Source organism: Rattus norvegicus, chromosome 1 (genome assembly GCF_021556685.1).
Source record: "Rattus norvegicus strain SHRSP/BbbUtx chromosome 1, alternate assembly SHRSP_T2T, whole genome shotgun sequence".
Taxonomy (NCBI): domain Eukaryota; kingdom Metazoa; phylum Chordata; class Mammalia; order Rodentia; family Muridae; genus Rattus; species Rattus norvegicus.
In genome coordinates this window covers 174,562,448-174,584,700 of record NC_141534.1, presented here as the reverse complement: position 1 = coordinate 174,584,700, position 22,253 = coordinate 174,562,448, and the positions used below count along the sequence as shown (strand labels likewise).

The window sequence follows — 22,253 nt, the reverse complement described above, 5'->3', positions numbered from 1 at the left end:
GATATATTTTATACAGCTGGAAATTTCATCATAAAGGAGTTGGGAGGCTTTTAGTTTGACATTTTCTATTTTTGAATGTGGATTCTAAGAAGTTCTCAGAAGCATTTCATGGTCCTACATGGTTATGACACTGCCAGTTCACAAGCATTTCTTGCACACTACGTGTGTCTTAGTTGGGGTTTCTACTGATATGATAAAATACTAAAAGCAACTTGTGAAGGAAATATTTATTTCATGTTACAGCTTGCAGGTAGCCCATCATTCAGGGAAATCAGCACAGGAAATCAAGCAGAAACCTGGAGGCAGGAATTGGTGCAGAGACCATGGAAAAGTGGTGTTCTCTTGTTCCTCATGGCTTAATCAGCCTTTCTTATACTGTCTTGGACCACCTGTTCAGGTGTACACTGCCCACAATGAGCTGGACCCTCACACAGCCATTGTTAACTAAGAAAATGCACCACAGACTAGCCTCTAGGCAAAGCTTATAAGGCATTTTTTCAATTGAGTGTCCTATGTGTCAAGTTGATATAAAACTAGCCAACACAATGTGCCAACAAATTCAGCTAGGAAAGAGGAAAGTGTGGAAGTAATCATAGCCACTTTTCTGTGTCTAGACATCTACCAGGTACAGAAGTGAAGATTGATTGCCTTCTAGAATATTTTTTTTAATGGTGGGAAGTGAAACTTCACTAACACTCCAATGAATAGCATCTGAAAAATCCTTTTAAAAAAAGTGTCTTTCAGTATGTCTTACAGAATGTGCTACTGTGTTAGGTTTTTTCTCCTCTTCCCAACTAATGAATGGTAACTCAATTACATTTGAAAAAAACAGGAGTAAAGTGTTTTAATACATTCTGGTGGGTTGTATGCAAACAGCTAAGAATGTCTACCCTTGCAAAGGGACAATGTTGATATATGTTGTGTAGCAAATTCTTCAGAGATAAAACATTTTATCATGGAAGGAACCTCCCTAAGACTTAGGATATTGTGAAGGGAACCTAGTTAAAGCTCAAGAAGTAAACAAATCAAAAACTTTATGAAGTTCCTGAAACTGATCAGATTCACTAGGCCTCTCCCTAGGAAATGTAAGCAGTAAAGACTGATGAAAGACAATTTTGGATCCACTGAGCTGTCTAGAAAAGCCTCAAACTAATAAATCTGCCTACAAAAGACACTCTCCACCTTGTCCAACTGTCAACATTGTGCTCATATTCAATCCTCTTACAGAAAAAGGAGCAAGTAACAATCACAACAAAACCTCAGACACAAACCACTTTGTGTAAGCCAGGAACACTGGAGGAAGCAACTTATTGGTGTAGGTGGAATAGAATATGTTATGCTGCTCAACCAAGACATCGGTTCTGTAGTTGATGTCCCACATCTTACAAAAGACATTTTCAAGAAACCACATGCAAAGAAATCTTATGGACAAGGTTGAATGCCTCCAGTCTCAGTTAATAAATAAGCTTGTTTTAAGTTGGATTGCTGCTATTCTTCCAAGAATATCCTTCAGCGTTTCTAGATTTCAGGGGGAAGCACTGAATCCCAATATGCCTATCAGCAAGGACAAGCTGATTTTAATATTAGGGATTGTCTGCTTGGAACAAGGTCATTCTGCAACTCTTTCTTCCATCAGAGGTAAGTTTTAAATTAACTCTACAACTACCTTCTTTTTTCTGTCTGGTGGGACCATTCTTAATGAGAATCAGAGTAACAACTCTACTTCTTGTTTCCTTGGAAATTCAAGAAAAACAAATTACTTCAGAAATGTATTTTGTTCTCAAAATATTTCCTTGGAATTTTCTCCTGTGATAATCATATGAAATTGAAATAATATGAAATAAATATTTGTAGGATGCTAAGTGCTTTCACCTAGTTTTACAAACTGTCCTAGGACTGTTCACTTATTTGGATGCGTAACATAACCTGGTATTCTTTCATGGAGTGAATGCTGGAGATCAGAACAGGCTTGGAACTATTTAGAATCTTGAGGGAAATTATTCTAATAGCCATATGACACATGCTCACTGACATATAGTATAAAGATTTTTTGCATTGATTATAATGAACTTAAAACAGTTGTTGGCAAGCTTGCCTGTAGTCATTCTTGTGCCAACCCAGAGAATCAACATGTTTTCTGTCTCTGCTTCAGTGACTTCAGGGAATACTAAATTTTATGTCTAGCAGATTTATGACTCATCCATCTGAAGCAGCTAGAACAGCTTTTGATCATAGCTGGACTGGGTCAGAATGAAAACACACTTGGTTGTCTCATGCTCTGCTGTTATTAGCTACAGGTCTCTTTGACTTTTAGTTTTCACATCTTCTCCATGAAGATGACAGTACTTTTCTGCAGGCAAAGTGTGGGAATTAAGAAACAAGTTATATGGGAGAGCTTAGAATGCTTTAAAGATGATCTAAGTAGCTGTTCTCTTAAGGATATGTTCCCAAGAAAAGTCATTTGCTCAATCAGTCATGCTTTTCAGGTGTAACTTGTAAGCCAGGAAGGAGCTCTGCTAGACTTTAGAAGTGTGTGTGCATAGGACCCACATCCTTAAGTATCTCAGTGAAGAATTCCGTAGTCCAACGAAGGAAGGAGACAATTTACTCTCATAATTTGGCTTGGAAAAAACTTTTAAGGGGGAATGGGGAGTAGAGAGAAAGAGTGCTACACTGTGGGAGAGATCCAGAACACAGCTTCCAGAAATCAAGGAAGACTTCTCAGATGAAGTGGTCAGCAAGCATTCAAAGAGCCATCTAGGTGAAGACGCTTAGTGATGATGATGTAGAGTTTCATATGCACTCCTGGAAACACCATAAGAAATAATGGCCTTAAAAGCAACAAATCCACCACTGAATTATGTAGTTTAAGTAAACAAATTTAAACTTGCCTCTTCCTTAAGGCATCAAAAGCCCATAATTAAATTTATGAACAGAAATAATAGTTTCTTTACTAATCATGTTGATTTATTAAAAGATTAAGAAACAATAAAATCAATTATAAACAAAAATACACACATATAATAAAGTGTTGTTAGGGATGAAGTCTTTTTTGTAAGTTATTTCTTCTCTTTACCTGACAAGCACCTGTCTTAACACTAGTGTGTGAATTAAAACTATCATCATATCACTGTCCCTGAACAATGTGTTTTCTGCCCCAGTAAACCTAATTAGGTTTCTTTATATCTAACTGTGTGGCAGGCAGACTATACTTTAAGACACAACCTCATGGGCAGAGTAGACAGAGAGATAGACACAATTACAAATTAGAACAGACTACAGCATCATTCATACATTAACTAAGCAACTCTGAGTATCAGGACTTGTAATATGCATATGCAAGATGGGCTGTTACAAACCTGTAACCCAAGCCTTCCAAATGCAGAGTCAGGGAAAACATGAACTTAAAATCATCCTGAGCTCCACAGTGAAATGAACTTGTCTCATGAAGGAAGGAAGGAAGGAAGGAAAGAAGGAAGGAAGGAAGGAAGGAAGGAAGGAAGGAAGGAAGGAAGGAAGAATAGATGGATTAAATCCTCATCATTGTGAAGTCACAGTCTACCTCAGTTGAAAGTCAGAAATAATCATCCTGGCACACAGTGAATGTCACAGGGTACTACAGAGTGCTGTGAAGAGCCTCTTTTCTTTGAGACCAGAGAGCTCTGGAAGAAAAGAGGCTGCATTTCTGACAATCCATGCCAATCTATCCTTGCAGCCCTTAATCTTCATATTAGAAGTCAGTCCTTGGTCTGAGGAGATGGTTCAGTCAGCAAACTGCTTTCTATACAAGCACAAAGGGCTGGGCTTAATCCTCAGCAACCATCTTTTAAAAGCTGATGTAGTAGTGGGCATTCCCATATGCAGTTCTTGAGAGTCAGTGACAGGCAGATCCTTGGTACTAGTGGGAAAGTTTCAAGCTAGTGAGAGACATTGTCTCTAAAAACAATTAAAAAGGGGCTAAGGAAGCTAGTCAAAGTTGACTTCTCCCCCTAATATGCTCACAGGTGCATACGTGCCCACACATGGATGAACACACACACACACACACACACACACACAGACACACACACACAGAGACACACACACACACACACACACATCGTAGAAGCTGTCTCTTGAAAGGACATATCTCATGTGTGACACAACCTGAATAATCTGTTTTGCAAAGCACATCTAATCCCAACCAATATAAATTAAAGCCATGTTGTAATTTCTCTACGTATTGCATATACTGTATTTTGTTCTTGTTTGGAAGATTTTTCTGTATATCTTAGTCCTAGGAACTAATCACTCAGTGTCTGTCTTGTCTTTTCCCCAGCTCCTGACTGTGGGAAGAGTCTGGTTAAGCCCTGGCCTCAGAATTACTTTAGCCTTTTCAGTCGCATTGTTGGAGGAAGCCAAGTGGAAAAGGGTTCCTATCCTTGGCAAGTGAGTTTTGCATTCCCTTACCTAGTAGGTGAACCAAGATATTTCAAGTTTGTGTCTCCCCAGATCACATACTACCCCCTTTAGGTCACCCTCTCTCTGGGAAAAAAAATCTCACAACATACCCAGAGCTATGATTTCCTAATCTTAAAGGAAGATTAATATTCATGATTGGATTTGTGCTCAGTAGGCTGCCTTAGTATCATTGATAAACCTAACAAATACTTGTTTGAGTAGATGATTGGTCACTTGATCAATTAATTGGTCATCTGTTCAATTCAGTTCATATTCAAATCATAATAATACATAAGAAACATTCTTTCATGTTTTTCTGTTCTGTCTTCTATCCTTAGCCTCCTCTCAGTATTCCTCCTGTTTGCTTGTTCATTATTTGTTTTGGGTCAAAGGATTTACATCTAGAGCCTAAAGAACTCTAAGCATTCACTGTACCACTGAGCTATATAAAGCCTTAACAGATTTTCAGTGTTGCTTTGTGCTCCATGTTTTCTTTTTGATTGCTCATAAATAATTTTTGCTTAAAAGTGAAAATTTCTCGGGATGGTCAGAGGTCCCCAGCACATATGTAGCAGAGGACTGCCTTGCCTGACCTCGCTTGGAGAGGATGTACCTAATCCTGTAGAGACTTGATGCCCCAGGAAAGAGGGATACCAGGCAAGGGAGCACCCTCTTAGAGGCAAAGGGGAGGAGATATGGGGTAAAGAACTCTGGGAGGGAGGGCCAGGAGGGGGGTCAACATTTGAGATATCAATAAACAAAATAATTAATTTTTAAAAAGTGAACATTTCTAATAAGCTGTCATTTTCTCATCCTAAATCTGTGAAGCTATTTATTGAAAGTATTTGTCAATTATAAGTCACACACACACACACACACACGAAAGAACTAGTTGGAAAGAAGAAGATGGCAAGAATGGGAGGGGATGGAAGAGGGTACTAGGTGAATATGATCACACTACATTTTTGCAGCCTTAAAACCGTCAAAACTAAAGGAAACAAACAACAGTGTTCATGGGGACTTTGTTTACTCCTTAGGTTTGTGTTTGTAGAAGAGTTATGAAGGTAGTTGAGGTTGGAAAAGCAGACTATATTGTAGAAATGAAGCTAAAGGATACTGCAAAGCAACATATTAACAAGCTAATATCAACCTGGTACATGATATTGCAGAAACAAATGCTTCTAGCTTGCATAATAAGTTCTTAGAATGACTAAGGTTAGGGTTGAAATAGTTGTACTGGTTAGCCTTATCATGATCGAGGGAAATAATGTAGCAGCAGAGGCTCTATGTTCAAGTCATATATAGCAATGACAGGTTTGATAAATATACAGTAAGTGTATTTACACAGTGACATTTTTTAATTTTAATCATCTTGCAAAATATGTTTATAAAATTTGATGTGTAGTATTATCATCTACTTGCCTAATTATGTTTGTAGGACCATTTGCTTAAAATGTATGTAGAAATTTACTTTATTATACAGAATATATTGTATCCATAGGAATTAACATCTTACAATAAATGCTATTTGTAAAGCTTAGAATAAAAATTATAAGTCACCTTAGAATCAAATCAAATATCATAGATAGATTGAGTTAAAGACCAAATGTTACTAAGGATTGAAAACAGTTCATTGAGTAAACATGGTTTCTACTAAGCCTAAAAACCTGAATTTGAACCCAGGGACCACACAGTAGAAGAAGAGAACTGATGCCCAAGATTTTATGCACACACACACACACACACACACACACACACACACACGCACACGCACACGCACACGCACGCGCACTCGCAAAGAGAAGGGAGGTATGGATGAATAAATAGATATCATTTTAAGGATGTTGAAGTAGCAGATTAAAGTACAGACTTGAAGTTCTAGGGGTCAAATAGTTCATTAAGATTATATGAAAACAGTAGGCCCAAACTACTGTCATACACACTGTCATGATGCCTACATCATGATCACTATGGTTAAGCTATCTGTATCTGTCTTTCAGAATACGCTTGGTCATAGGTTTTGGGGAAACCCACAGCATTAGCTTTCAGCAACTTAGATCTCTGTCATCTAGGTGTCTCTGAAACAAAAGCAGAAGCACATCTGTGGAGGGACCATCATCTCTTCACAGTGGGTCATCACAGCTGCTCATTGCATGGCAAACAGGTAGGAAAGTTTGGTTAATGGAGGAAGACCAGGTTACCCATCCTACACTTTGGAATCAGAATTTCTTACTCTTATAAAACACAAGAAAGTTAACTGGGTGCCACAAATGAGTCTTAGTGACATTGCAGGCTTATTCTCACATTAGTAGGTAAAGAATTTTGTGCAGAGACAAGACTCTGTATTTACATAAACCCACTGAAGTCCTCAAAGAGTAATATCAAAAGACTGACTTGTGAAAGTTTCCTAATATTGTAGTGAAAAACCACTATGTGGCTCATTATACATGTTATGCAAATAAAGACAGACCAGTAAAATACAGATGCTCATGTCTTTCTTCCTATTGTGCTTGCTTCTCTGAGCTTCATCTTAAGAACTTTTATTTTCATCACCTTTCTAGTGGGATCCAAATGCTCTACTGTTGGCATTCTATGCATATACCAGGCTGTTTCCAAGAGTATGTTCCCATAGTTATTCTTTCATTTCACATCTGAGAACATTCTTGAGATGCTCATTCACTACCAGTTGCCAGTGAGCACCAAAGACAAAAAAGTGACTGAGACATGATGCCCCCCAGTGAGTCCATACTTTAAAAGAGAAATTAGCCTGGAATTGTGTAGACACCACTACTTGAGCAGCTGAAGAAGTAAGATACATGAGTCCAGAAATTTGGGACCAGCTTGAGAAACACAGAAAGACCCTCTGTGTTGAGTAAAAATAAAATAAACAAGCAAACAAACAAATAAATATTTGACAATGTCTCTACAATGTAGGCAGTAGTAAGCTAGAGAGATTCTATGTACTGCATTAAGCACCCGATATATCCAAGATTCAGGAAAACATTCCAAGAGAAATGATAGTGCCCTATCTAATATTATATCCCCACTGGAAAAGAAGGGTCCCAAAGAAAGAAAAGCTCAAAATTCTTACTCCATTCTGTCTCATCCTACCAAGAGTTCCTTCTAGAAAACACTGACCTGAGGAAAGGGCATCATTCTCATTTCATGGGAGAACAATAAATTACAAATATAAGGAAGGTAAACAGACAATCCCCACTTCCCATTGTTGAAATTTGTCCAAAATCCTTGAGTATGCATACTCCTTGGGACATCAGAGTTAGGTTGCTGCCCTTCATAATACATACACCACATGAAGTTAACACTAAAGCAGCGCCCTTACTAGGAATCACAAATAATTCACAAAATGACTCACTGGTACTATGACTAGAACAGCCTAATAAAACGTTTGAATAGTCTCATATTTTTAGCTCCCTGAATTACAATACATGTATATTTCTCTAGCTGATTAAAAACAACACTGACAAATATTAAATACAACATGTCACATCTCTACACTGTGTTTCCTTTTTTTAATAGCAATAGAACTATTCTCAGTCGCTTTTCTCAGCGCTCTTATGCTCCACATTGTCCACCCATATCAATTTAAAGAGGCCAATTTTCCAACATTTATAACCACTCTCTGAGTCTCATTAATTCCCCATCTCTTTCCTTCTCCCCTTTTATAGAAATATTGCATTAACTTTGAATGTAACTGCTGGAGAACATGACTTGAGCCAAGCCGAACCAGGAGAACAAACACTTGCCATTGAAACCATCATCATACACCCGCAGTTCTCCACCAAAAAACCTATGAACTATGATATAGCCCTTCTGAAGATGGTTGGAACCTTCCAATTTGGTAAACATTTACAGTGCACCCTGAATAATCTACACCATAACCTTTGTTCCATACTGTACCTCCACAGATCACATTATGTATCATGAGACCAGCTCTTCTGGATCATCTACTGGAAGCAGAGACTTGTCTGGAGTGTCCCCATTCTAAAATTCCTTCCTTATGGTTCTGGATGTAGGACTATGTTGAGTCAGGAGAAGGAAGCTGACCCCTGAAGATGCCAGGCTGATCTACCGAGATCCTTAAGAGGTTTGGGGGCCCACCTGGATGCCAATAGGCGTAACTGTGCCAGCTTCTCCATAAACCAAGTTCTTCCTTGATCTTTTTTCAGGCCAGTTTGTGAGGCCCGTGTGTCTTCCAGAGCCAGGAGAACAATTTAATGCTGGATATATCTGTACAACTGCAGGCTGGGGTCGCTTGTCTGAAGGTAAGAGCTCTTAATCAGAATCCTCAAAACTTTCTGATGGACAACCAGAAACCAGAATTTTGAATTTATTATGTCAAACATTTCAAATGTCTAAGAAATTCACAGTGTGCTTAAGAACTTGAGATCCAGGGGCTGGGGATTTAGCTCAGTGGTAGAGCGCTTGCCTAGGAAGGGCAAGGCCCTGGGTTCGATCCCCAGCTCCGAAAAAAAGAACCAAAAAAAAAAAAAAAAAAAAAGAACTTGAGATCCTTCCAAATGACACAAACTTGCATCTAGGCTGCTGATGACGAAAGTGCAGAGCATCTTTTATCTCAGAAGGCAAAAGCTTATCTTCATGGACCCATCTCTTCATTCCAGGTGGCAGCCTCCCACAAGTCTTGCAGCAGGTGAACCTGCCAATTTTGACTCACGAGGAATGCGAGGCTGTTATGTTGACCTTAAGGAACCCCATTACTGGGAAGACCTTTCTCTGCACAGGATCCCCTGATGGAGGGAGAGACGCATGTCAGGTACGTGGGTAGAACTAAGCTTCAGGCCCAGGAAAGTTCATTACCAGATAAGGAGCCTAAGAATGCTGATACCAGATAAAACTAGAATCTGCTCTCCTCCCCCCAAAAGATATAGTGCCAAGGATGAGGCTTCTCCACCCATTAAGCTGTCTCTTCTTATTTTGAAGTTACTAGATTAGAAGTATTGGAAATGTCACTACCCTCAATTCTGAGAATTTGTGAAGACTGCAGACAGTTGTATCACTGGGCAAGAAGTCGCCAATTCTGTAGTATGAACAGCATTGATGAGCCTAAAGAATGGGAAAAAGAGCAGCAATTGACAGATTCTGATGTTTGGGGATCAAATGGAAATTGGACCCAGATATTCTCCCAGAGCTCTGAGTCTAAATTACTAGAAGTAAAGACATTTGTGCTTGCCATTTCCAACCTCCTGGGAAAAGTGAGCACTTTGAGGGACCTCTGCCAACAATCAAGTTAACAGAAGCTTCCTTCTTCTTTCCCCAGGGAGATTCAGGAGGGTCGCTTATGTGTCAGAATAGGAAAGGGGCCTGGACTCTAGCTGGAGTGACTTCTTGGGGTCTGGGCTGTGGTCGAAGCTGGAGAAACAATGCAAGGAAGAAAGAACAAGGATCTCCTGGGATCTTCACAGATCTTAGGAGAGTGCTTCCCTGGATCCATGAACACGTCCAGACTGGTAATGAAGCCATCCTGCAAGCTTAGAAAGCTACAGTTCTACTGGGGAAAAGAGCATCAGCAGGCTAGCCAATTGTGACTGGAGAGGGCCACTTCTTTTCTCAGTGTAATGCTTGAGGATTTTGAAACATATCATCTAATACAAGAGTAAAACATCATATATATCTAAGTATTAAAATAGTCACTGAATGCACTCCTCATAAATTGATTAGACTTTGCCTAAGATAAAAACTGTCACCCATTGATAGATAGATAGATAGATAGATAGATAGATAGATAGATATAGATATAGATATAGATATAGATATAGATATAGAAATAGTATAGATATAGATATAGATATAGTATAGATATAGAGAGATATAGATATATATATAGATATAGAGAGAGATACCCACCTAATTTTTAACGGCCCTAGCAAGATTCATCAATCTAAAGCACACAGCTCAGTAATGACCAACTACTGATAATCTAAGTACCCAGAGAATGATATTTCTCTGGAAATATTTTTCAAACGTCACAATTAAGGAGGAGATACCAGTGCCTAGTGGAGAGAGGTCACAGGGGCTGCTAAGCCATGTATAGTACAGCAAAAAGTGCTCACCATAATGAATAACGTCACCTAAATATAATAAAACAAAAGATTTAGAAGCCCGGGTATAAAAGCAAATGTGGTAAATCTGTGGGATGGGCTCTATGTGCACCCTTCTCATAGACCAGCCAGGAAAAAATTGCAGCTTCATTTCTACCTCCAAACTGTTTCCATAGTTGGTGTCTTCAAGTCTCAAAGTAGCTTCCATCATTTTGTGGTGGAGTAACTAAAGTTAACTCAGAATTTTTTTTCAAGAGTTTACCACAATGGCAGGTATCTGAACCCTCAAAATATGTGACTATTCAAAATATTCGTGATTGGAAAAAGGTTTTCTCTATTTCTGGCCTCCACTTTCATGCACCCTTGCCTCCTTTTGCTCTGTATAATCTCCAAGTTAATCACTGCTTCTTCATTAGTAGGAATAAAGCAAGTGAAATCATCTCAAAACACCAGGACCCCTGTCCTGCTTTGTCATTTTACCCATCCTGCTCTTTTCACAGATTAAATTTTCAGTATTTGCATATTAACTTAAAATGTTCTGCTTTTTGAGTCAATTTCTTGTCCAAGGTACCACAAGCTTTGAATTGCATCTTTCTTTTTCTTTCTCAGGCCATCGAAGAAAGAGCACCAAAGGTGGGTATTCCTTATGGCCTGCACTCACAGGAGCATGAACTAACATCCTCACATTTCTGGGAGTCAGTTCCTGTTATCATCAAAAACCTTCCTCTGGTAGTGTTTCTGTGATCGCTTGGTATAAAAGTCTGATGAGCATCCACAGCTATCCCTGCCAGTCGGCCAATTCCATGTCCACAGAGCCCCATTCCCTTCCATATATCTTCTTATCAAGTCATCGCTTCATCCAGCTAAGCAAACACTAACTGACAAACACTAACTCTTCAATTAGGTAATAGGAGGATGGGGAGGTGGTACAGAAGTAGTTAATAAGCAACATACACTCCCCTAAAAGTTCCCCTACTTACACACAGGGAGCTTATCTTTGTTCACCATGACTCTTCGATAAATTCACTCTGAAGTTTGGGGCAAGCTCTTTCCTCACATTATCCATAAAAAAAAATGAGATTGGATCTTGGCTTAGTTGTCCACTGGGTCTTTGAGCCTATAGGGGTCTTCCTCAAAAAGCAAAATGGAAAGTAGACTCCCAGAGCTGGGCTGCTGGTAGATATAAGTGATGAGTGCCATAGGCTTTGGAACAAAGGCATCCTTATCCAGGATAAACCACAAAGGATAAAGAAGGAAAATATGGGCAAAACATCAAGTCACCAAAGCAGCTTGAGTATAGTGTGAAGTCTTCCAAGAGAAAAGAATAGAAAGATAATTTGAGATCAAATTTTGGAAACTGCCCTTGTCAGCCAAAACATTGGTTTCATTTTACAATGGAAAGTTGATTGTTTTGATAATTACAGCTGTAGTAAAAGAATATAATAACAGCATGAAGGAGATTAAGGGAAGAATGAGTCAAGTGGAATTCATGACAGATTTTTATATGGGATAAGGGCCAGAAAATAAAAAGAAGAAAATAGAAAGGAAAAAATTGAAACCAGTTTAGTGAGGACTGAAAGTGAAGAGAGAGAGAGAAATACAACCTGACTCTTGAGCTCATCACAACTTTGAACAGGGGAGCCTGAAATCTCATCCAAATATCAAAGGTAGCTGCAGTTTTGCTGATGAAGATGATTCCACTTGCAACAATTGTTGAGTTTGGGGTAGATGTAAGTCTGACCTAAAGTTCAGAAGAGTATTGGTAAGAGTTGAAACTGCCAGTGTGACTAAGCCTATAACTGAGGTCTCCAATAAAAAGGGAAAAGAAAAGCTAGGATAGAACCTGCACCCACAGAATGAATCCTCTTGGTCAGAGTGACAGGGGAGAAGGTCACAGCATCTCAAGGGTGAACACAGACTAAAATGGACAAAAATGCAAAGCTATGAAGCATTATAGAAGTCAAGATAGGAAAGAAATAGTGCATGAAGAACAGAAGTGTACAGAAAGGAGAAACAGTGGCTCCCATGACTTCCGCTTCCATAAGGATGTTACGGTGATTAGCGCATTGGCTGCTGTCCCTGATGCTGTGGCATTCCCTCTCAGCCTCATGCAGTGAGCTTGATGGTCTAATCAGTGGATCTGAGGGAGAGTTGCACTTCCCAGAAAGCCTCCACCTATACTATGAAAGCAAGCAGTGAGTACCCCCTCTGTGTCCTCCCCAGGTTCCACCTCTAGCCTGACTGTGCCCATTAACAAAAATGTGACTATCGCTTTCCGTCTAGAAGTTACCCTTTCTCATATATCTGCCTGCAGACTGTGTGTCTGGACCTTCCTGGTTCCAGAGGACATGCATATGTTGTTCAATTTGTCACACTTGGATGTAGAGTCTTGTCACCACAATTACCTGGCAATGTACTCTTTAGAAGACAGACTCGTTGGTAAGTGGTTCTTCGCGCTGTCATATGGAAAGCAGGGCTACGTAGACTTAACAATGTCTGGTTACAATATGTCTGACGTGGAGCCATCCGTAAATGCAACACACTCACCAACTCTAGTTTTGAGAGTCTGCTCTAAAGGGTGTAGAATTGAGTCTGAGTCTGCCTAGGGCACTTCAGTAGCTGCATCTGATACTTTTAAAGCCAGGCTGCCTGGGTCTTGACCCCATTAGGAGTAAATTTACACATATTGCTATGTCCCCTAGTCACCCCAAGTAAGACACCACTTAACTACGGTTGCAAGTGGCTTTTATCTGTTCCAAAGCACTAAGAAGAATGACACCAAGATATGGCCATGAGAAGACAGAGCTTGTGTATTTAATAAAAAATAAAGCCAGGTATAGCAGCACATAGCTGTAAACCTAGAATTTAGAAAATTGAGGCAGGAGAACTGCATGACCATGGTCATCCCAGTATATACAGTGATATCTTGTCTCAAACAACAAGTTACAAAAATGGAAGAGGATCTCTGTGGTTCTCATCCTGAAGTAACTTTACCCCATCCCATTAGCAATATTTTAGAAGTATTCTTGGCTGTTACAACTGAAGAGAATATAGGAGGTAATATAGAATAGAGCGGACCCCATATTAAAAGATAGTATATTTTTAAAATCCTGCAAAAGTCAAAGTGCAACAAAAACACAATATTCTGGATTAAAATCCTACTAGTGCAAAAGCTGAGTGGCCTAATGCATACAATCCTGAACTTCTGGGACAAGATCAGATCTCCCTAGGTCATGGTGTGGTGCCATTTTCCTAACTCTGAACAAAGACTTTTCTCACATTACAGGGAAATTCTGTGGAGAAAGTCTCCCTTCATCTATTCTCATTGGTTCCAGTTCTATCCAGCTGAGATTCATCTCTGATGCCACAGATTATGCCACTGGGTTTAATCTCACCTATAAAGCTCTTAAGCCAAGCTACCATCCTGGTAAAACCATTTACTTCAGTTGTTTAATATCCAGGCCCTTTGCAGAAGCTTTGGCATCATAGGAGTTGAAGGTGGTAGTCAGGGAGACCCCCACTTGAGGTCTGCTGGCTTCATAGTATAGAAGGAATCTTGGCAAGCTGAAAGATGTAGCCTCTCTTCCCCAGTCCCTGAAAGTTCCTGATCACTGACCCAAGTGAGCTGAGAGGGCCTTCAGAGTTCTGTAAGCCAGAGCACGAGACTATCCCTTGGTGTTGGCACTGCCAAAAGATGTAACTTATCAGATAGAGACAGGAGGGAGAACACAAAAAGTCTTTCTTGTGTGCTTGAGTTTGCTCTGCCCTCCTTTGTTTTAGATTCCGGCTGCAGGTCTCTAACTATCCTCTTTGAAGAAGGCACTATACAGAGTCTTCACTATCCTGAAGAGTACAGTGACATGGCTAGCTGTACCTGGATTTTTCAAGCCCCCAACCATTTCCTAATTAAGGTATTGACTGTATTTGTCCTAAATTCCAAGTGATATAGTCACAAGAGAGCTGACAAAGGCGCTGTTCAGTCAGAGATTTTATCCTATATGTTTACAGCCATACTTTTAGTCCTCAGTACCCGCCACACTACACACTGGCCAGCCTTGTTTCCCCTGTACCCACCACTAGATGGCACTTGCACTCTTTAGCTCTTGTTCAAAACAAAGTGAAATTTCCCATTGTTACCTTAATCTTTACCTTAGTCTATATGTCCTTTTAAAAACAAACATTCTTCCTTATAAACCCAAATTCTGAAGAAAGTAACTACGACTAATTAAGAAGTTAGTAACAATCGTGACAATATCATTAAGAGCTCCAAGCAGAGAAGGCACAGCAAAAAGAAGCTAGCACAGGCCAGGGCCGGGGGAGTGCTCAATTCAACAGAGTTGTAAAGGGTACTTAGAAAGAGTATGGGAAAGTGAGACTGAGGTCAAAATTTAGGCCTGTGGATATCACAGTTGATCTCAGTACTGTGAAGGCTGTTAAGCAGTAGTGGATCCTCGATGGAGATATGTCACGACACAGGGGAAATAACCCAGTAATCTGGATGAGGATGGATATAGACATGTATTTGTTAAAATAACAAACGATCAAAAAATATATGAAGAAAAGAAAGGAAAGGGGGAAGGAGTAAACCCTGAAACCCTTACACAGTGGATTCCACGAGTGTAAACATCTGTCTCGGTTATTTCCCTTATTGCTGTGACTAAACCCCTGACAAGAAGCAGGGAATGTGTATATTTTACTTTGCAGCTTGAGACAATACTAGACATGGCAGGGAAGGCATGTTGGCAGTAGAATAAGGTAGATGGCCATATTGTATCAGCACTCAAGAGGCAGAGAGTGAACAGAAATTAGTCACAAACCCCTAAAGCCTGCACCTCAGTGACCCACTTCCTCCAGTGAGGCTCCAGCCACTCGAGGTTTCACACCTTTTCAACATAACACCATGATCTAAGGATCAAGTGCTCCAACATGTGAGCCTACTGGGGACATTTTATATTCAAACCATGATATTAGTAAGTGTAATTACCTAAACTAAGACAAGTACATCACTAGACGTTACAATCAAGAAGATTGTCATCTTACATATAGGTCCTAGTTAACCACATTGCTATCAGTGCCAAAGTATGTCTGAAGAAGAAAGGGGTTTGAGCTACAGGCAAAAACCCAAACCAATGAGTCCTTAGGACACATCAGAAAAATGGAGCCTTTAAAAAACAAAGTAAACAAATAAATGGATATGACCAATAGTTTGAGTTTATCACAAGAGTTCAAATCTAGAGAGAATTAAAATTGGGAATTAATTATTCAGTCCTCACCTCACCCCTCAAAATTAAGGCAGAATAACAGGACTAAACCATTGGACATTTGAGAGAAGCTTGGATTCACGCTACTTGAAATGTCAAATACAGTCAGAGGTTAGAAGCCTACATGAGATCCCACTGGTTTTAAGAGTGAGTGGGGATGGAGATTGAAGGACAGAGAGCATCTTCAGTGATTTCCAGAACTGACCCAGTGTTTTGACATTATAATCATTAGGACTGAAACTTGGCTTTGCAAAAATACAAAAATGGCAGAAGTATGTTTGGGTTCCTTTCAGCAATTGTCGGAATTTTTGTCTTGCCCCAAGCCAAAATTCTTTTTTAAAAGAAAAAAAAATTCAAGTCAGCAACTCAAACAGAAATTCTTTTTTTTTCTTTTTTAATCTTTATTAACTTGAGTATTTCTTATTTACATTTTTTTCTCTTTTTTTCTTTTTTTTTATTGTTTCTTTTATCTTTTTCTTTTTTTTATTAACTTGAGTATTTCTTATATACATTTCAAGTGTTATTCCCTTTCCCGGTGTCCGGGCAAACATCCCCCTCCCCCCTCCCCTTCCTTATGGGTGTTCCCCTCCCAACCCTCCCCCCATTGCCGCCCTCCCCCCATAGTCTAGTTCACTGGGGGTTCAGTCTTAGCAGGACCCAGGGCTTCCCCTTCCACTGGTGCTCTTACTAGGATATTCATTGCTACCTATGGGGTCAGAGTCCAGGGTCAGTCCATGTATAGTCTTTAGGTAGTGGCTTAGTCCCTGGAAGCTCTAGTTGCTTGACATTGTTGTACTTTTGGGGTCTCGAGCCCCTTCAAGCTCTTCCAGTTCTTTCTCTGATTCCTTCAACGGGGAACCTATTCTCAGTTCAGTGGTTTAATGATGGCATTCACCTATGTATTTGCTGTATTCTGGCTGTGTCTCTCAGGAGCGATCTACATCCAGCTCCTGTCGGTCTGCACTTCTTTGCTTCATCCATCTTGTCTAATTGGGTGGCTCTATATGTATGAACCACATGTGGGGCAGGCTCTGAATGGGTGTTCCTTCAGTCTCTGTTTTAATCTTTGCCTCTCCCTTCCCTGCCAAGGGTATTCTTTTTCCTCATTTAAAGAAGGAGTGAAGCATTCACATTTTGATCATCCGTCTTGAGTTTCGTTTGTTCTAGGGATCTAGGGTAATTCAAGCATTTGGGCTAATAGCCACTTATCAATGAGTGCATACCATGTATGTCTTTCTGTGATTGGGTTAGCTCACTCAGGATGATATTTTCCAGTTCCAACCATTTGCCTACGAATTTCATAAACTCGTCAAACAGAAATTCTTAAGGTCAAATATTCTAACACAATCAGATCCAAGATCTGGAGAGTTGACTCACGCTGAGGAATAATGGTAGGGAAATATTCAGATCTGTTTTCTGTAATGAGGCTGTTATGTTTCTATAAGAACAGGGAACTTTGCATAGGCAGCAAAAACACCTGAGTTCCCAACAGGCACGGGGCTTGCTTCTGAGCCATGATGTTTCATGCAGTGTTCACTGGTGTTGCATTGTGCAATGGCATGCTTAGTGCGAAGTCTGCTTGTTAGATAGACGAAACCAAGGCTGTAGTAGAGTCACATAACACAGCATAGGCAAGAACACCAGAAACACCATGAATTTGTACCTTTTGATTTTTGAGTTACATTTTGGTCCCTGGACATTAAAAAATCTTTCACTGATGCCAAATCATTCACAGTTCCTTCACCCCTTCCATATGAAGCTCCCTTGGTCCCCCTTCAAGTTTCCTTGCTCCCCCTTTGAATACTCTCCTCCCTTGCTGAATATAAAACCAGTTCATCATATGGAGACCAAGGCAGAGGGGAAAAGGTAATTGCATAAAGATAGCTTATGACACATTTTTGAGATAACACAATGGTACCATGTGCAAGAGAGATAAGTGAAATGTGCTTCCATTTAACAAAAGGGTCACAGAAAACTGTGGAACTAGAAGGGCCATGAAAAGTCCTTATTAAACTGGTGGTTCTCTCTACCCTTCACCAAGATTTCTGCTTTGAGTCGTGAGTTCTCTAAGTTCACTGCTCGGACTCCAAGTTCCTTTTGCAGGTGCTTCCAGTAGTTTCCAGGCAACACTTTGTTTGATAGCAGCTCTTGCACTCTTTTGTAACTTGGCCAGGCACTGGTACACATTGGGAGAAATAGAGAACAAATGTGATGAGGACTCAGAAAGATCCTTCTGGGGACATCCTCCCAGGCAGAAAGACATTCCGTGTAAGAGATAACATCTACCTTCAGCTTTGAGTCAAGTAAACTGGAAGTTAAATAGCAAGAATACGGTGTTTAAGATCCCTATAAAAGTAATATGTACCCAGACCAGCACTTACACGTTGCCTTCTAAGAAGACAGTCTCTGTAAGGTGGTTCTTCTATCCCCTGTAGCTGCTACAGAGCTCAGACATTGCCACAGATCTCCACCCTTGCATGCAAGCTGTATTTGATAGCTTCTATGTTTCAAGAGTTTTGAGAACCTATTATCTTTTCCCAAGTAACTTAGCCACTCATGAATATCTCTACAACTTTATCAACAAGCTCTTACTCTAGGGCAAGGCGAATGACTTACAATCTTCTGTTCACTCCGTGAGCTTCTCTAGATGTAACCAGTCTTCTTCTCAGCTGTCATTTCAGAGCCTAGAAATAGAAGAAAATGGAGACTGCACTTCTGACTATGTGACTGTATATAGCGATGTCGAGAGGGAGAATGAAATAGGTTTGTATTCCTCTTGAGCTCTGGCTTCCCCTGGTTTGCCCTTGGACCTGATCTTGAGATGAGGAATAAAAAGATAGATCTTAATTTTCATTTGTTCCCTGCACCTCTTCCATATTTCCCTATGGTCTCACCACGACTCTTTCTGCTTTTACACAGAGGAGCAAAGAGCAAGGTCCATAAAACTATTTGAATCAAATGTAAAAGGCCACTGAAGAGTAATGAGATAGAGATACACCTCATGGGCTATGGAAGCAGCTCAGTGGTAGAGCGCTTACCAAGCATTCATAAGACCCTTGGTTTAATCCCTAGCCCTGCCACCTCAAAGACAAGGCTTAGTATATCTTGTGGCTAGAGGCAATTCTCTTAGCATATTAGTTGTCAACTTTCCTAATGTCAAGACCCTTTAATAAAAGACCTCATGCTGTAGTGACCCCCCAACTATAAAATTATTTCATTCCCACTTCAGAGCTGTGATCTTGCTACAGTTATGAATCATAATGTAAATCTCTGATATGCTACCTCCAAAAGGTTGGCACCTTTAGCAGTACTTCAGGAGTATTTGGCTGATGAAACAACCCTGAAATGCTGATGGGGTCAAATACACATTTTGAAGAGGCAGATCCCTTTATTTTGAAGATGAATTGTGATGTTGGTCAAAAAGCTTGTCAATGGCTATCTAAAGTACGTTTATTTTTTTTCTTTATCTGGTGCCAAATCTATTCACTTGACCTCACTTAACCTGCCTGGGAACTTGCAGCTCGGTTCTGTGGCTATGAGGTACCCAGCCCTGTGCTGAGCTCCAGTGTAATGCTCATCAACTTCCAATCAGATGAAAATGGCACCTCCAGGGGCTTCCAGGCTGATGTTTCCTTCATTTCTAGAGCAGGTAAGAAATTAGAGGTATCAGCTCTCAGGTTCCCCGCTTTAATACCTCACATCATAATAGAAAAGGACAATAAGCCTAGATACACAGACACTCTTTATTGATAGTTGCCTCCTACAAAATCACCAAGAACACCGATCAGGGGTACTAAACCATATGATATTCCTAGGAATAGATATGGTGAGGTTTTGCAAGCCTCTGGGGTATATCTATCAACCAGTCAGAATACAAGCTTTATTAAGTACAACTTATTTAGTATACACATATTTTACTCATAATATTAAATTCATAGAGAATGGCACTACAATGAATGTCTAAAACAAAGCTTATTTGATTTGTTTTGTTTTGTTTTGAGACTAGCCTGAAACTCAATGTTTCAAGTGCAACAAAAAAGAATGTGAGACTGAAGGGCCAGAAGTTAAGGACATTGTCTTCTCTTGTAGAGGGCCCAGATTCAATTCCCAGTACTCTGAACTATGATTCCAGACAATTTAGCAATCATTCCTGGCCTCCACAGGCATCAGGCACATACAAAGTACATACGTACATATACAAGTGAAACACTTATGCACATAAAATAAAAATAAGTTAATTTAGTTTTAAAAAAAAAGAAAGAGCAGGAAGGGGTATCTGAATGTTGCCTTGTTTCACCTCAGCTGGGCATCAAAGAGTTCACAAAAACACCACGTCTGCTACTTATAGGGTTATGTCTTATCAATATTCTGTGAAGAGACACCATGACCTGTACAACTTATAAAAGGAAGCACCTAGTTGGGGGCTTGCTTCAGTTTCAAAGGTTTAGTCTATGGTCATCACAGTGGGAAGTGGATGGCAGGCACGCAAGCAGGCATGGCACTAGAGAAGTAGCCAAGAGCTTACTCCTGATCCCCAAGCACACAGTAGTAAGGGAAAATGACTACTCCTGGACTGTCTGTCTTCGTTAATATGTTATTGCTGTGGAAGACACCGTGACCAAGGTGATCCTTTTAAAAAGACAACATTTAATTAAGGGCTTGCTTATAGTTTCAGGTGGTTGGTTCATTATCAACATAGTGGGAACCAGACAGACATGTCACTAAAGCAGTAGCTGAGAGATTTACATTGTGTTCTAAAGACACCAGGCAGAGAAAGAAGGAGACTGAGCTTGGAGTGGGCTTTTGAATCCTCAAAGCCCACACCCAGTGCTACCAAGGCCATGTCTTTTAATCTTCCTCAACAGTTCCACTCCCTGGTGGCCAAGCATTTTAATATATGATCCTGGGTGGGTGGGAAGCAATCTCATACAAACCACCACAGTGGGCTTTTGAAAAGCCTACCCTCCACGACACACCTCCTCCAACAACATCCTACCCCCTAATCCTTTCTAAACAGTCCAAACTGGGAACCAAACATTCAAATATATGAGCCTTTCCAATTCAAATCACCACAGGTTACAAATAAGTTAATAAAAAATTAACAAATAAAAATTTGTGATTAGGCAGGTCCAAATATGAAATCCACAAAGAATGAAGATAGATTGCATGTCTGAATCTTGCCTAGTCTTTTCTAGATGTGTGACCTTAGGTATTGCTTTCAATCTTAGGATGGGAGAATGTTTCATGTATAAGAGTAGATGGAGAGCTTTGCTCAGTGGTAGAGTACCCTAGCATGCACGTGGCCTAGGTCCAAGTCCTAGCACAGCTAAGAAAAGAAAGAAAAAGAAGCAGAGTGAGGGTAAGGGCTAAATCAGGGAAGATTTGCTTGGCTATGAGCAAACCACATACACAGGAAGCAGGTCATAAAGCACCTTCATCCAGGCCCACATCTCCACATCTTCACACTCAAAGATTCTTCCTGTGTGTGGAAAATCCAACGAGCCAGTTATCTACTTCCCAAGCTTTCCATTTTGCCTAGACCTCAAACAGCTGCTGAAGGGGAACTAGGTGGAAGTTAAAATATTCCACCTCTCGGTTAAGAGACCTTCGTAGGCCTGTTTACTGAAGTGTCTCCACAATTCTGACAATATTACCATGAATCATTTTCTGATGTCCCAAACCTGACAGCCTGTCAGCCAAGCAATCATATTATGTTTATATGTTTATACTCAGATTTCAATATCTCCATATCAGAGGATGAATCAGTGCCTCTGGAGACATGGGATGTGCCACTTAGAGCAATGGAAATTTCTGGTAAGCTTTTTTTTAGGAATGTGACTAAGCAATCCACTGGGGACTCAGTAAAAATGGGATAAAATATCTTCTAACATGTGCTGGAATTCTTAACTGCAGCACCCCAGAAAGTGACCCTCATATTTGGAAATATGCTCTTTATAGAAGTAATTGGCTTAAAATTGGATCATTAGAGCATGTCAATCTTATATAATTCATATCCTCATAAAATGGGGATATTTGGATGCACATAGAGACACACAATAAAGGACACCATATGAAGAAGAAAATACTGATGGGACGCCAGCAATTGACGGTGACTGACTGAAGCAAGGGAAGAGGTACGGAAAGCATTGAGAAGCATTGCAACCCTCGGAAAGAATCAACCTGCTGACACACTGACCTTGGACCTCTGTCCTCCAAAAATGTGAGACAATAAATATCTGCTACTCTAGCTATTGGTGCAGTTTGCAGTAGTCTTTTTTTTAAGATTTATTTATTTATTATATATAAGTACACTGTAGCGGTCTTCAGATACACCAGAAGAGGGAATCGGATCTCTTTACAGATGGTTGTGAGCCACCATGTGGTTACTGGGAATTGAACTCATGACCTCTGGAAGAGCAGTCGGGTGCTCTTAACCACTGAGCCATCTCTCCAGCCCCCTGCAGTAGTCTCTTAA

The 22,253-nt window shown here is 40.1% G+C and overlaps 1 protein-coding gene across 2 annotated transcripts; it reads left to right on the top strand.

The window, feature by feature from the left end:
- The first annotated feature begins 1,469 nt into the window (after positions 1–1,469).
- On the top strand, positions 1,470–22,025 carry Ovch2 (ovochymase 2). Of its 2 annotated transcripts, none has more exons than XM_087601380.1 (16): positions 1,470–1,638; positions 4,319–4,428; positions 6,513–6,604; positions 8,127–8,299; positions 8,628–8,723; positions 9,081–9,232; positions 9,737–9,926; positions 11,127–11,150; positions 12,622–12,712; positions 12,832–12,956; positions 13,804–13,944; positions 14,298–14,428; positions 18,448–18,541; positions 19,299–19,427; positions 21,512–21,592; positions 21,692–21,812. In XM_087601380.1, the coding sequence occupies exons 1-16, from the start codon at positions 1,551–1,553 to the stop codon at positions 21,763–21,765; spliced, it is 1,791 nt and encodes a 596-aa protein (XP_087457506.1). In that variant the 5' UTR covers positions 1,470–1,550; the 3' UTR covers positions 21,766–21,812. The 2 variants fall into 2 exon arrangements, with proteins under 2 accessions (XP_087457506.1, XP_087457501.1); XM_087601375.1 differs by lacking the exon at positions 21,692–21,812 and adding an exon at positions 21,826–22,025 and having other exon boundaries at positions 1,471–1,638.
- The last annotated feature ends 228 nt before the right edge of the window (positions 22,026–22,253 follow it).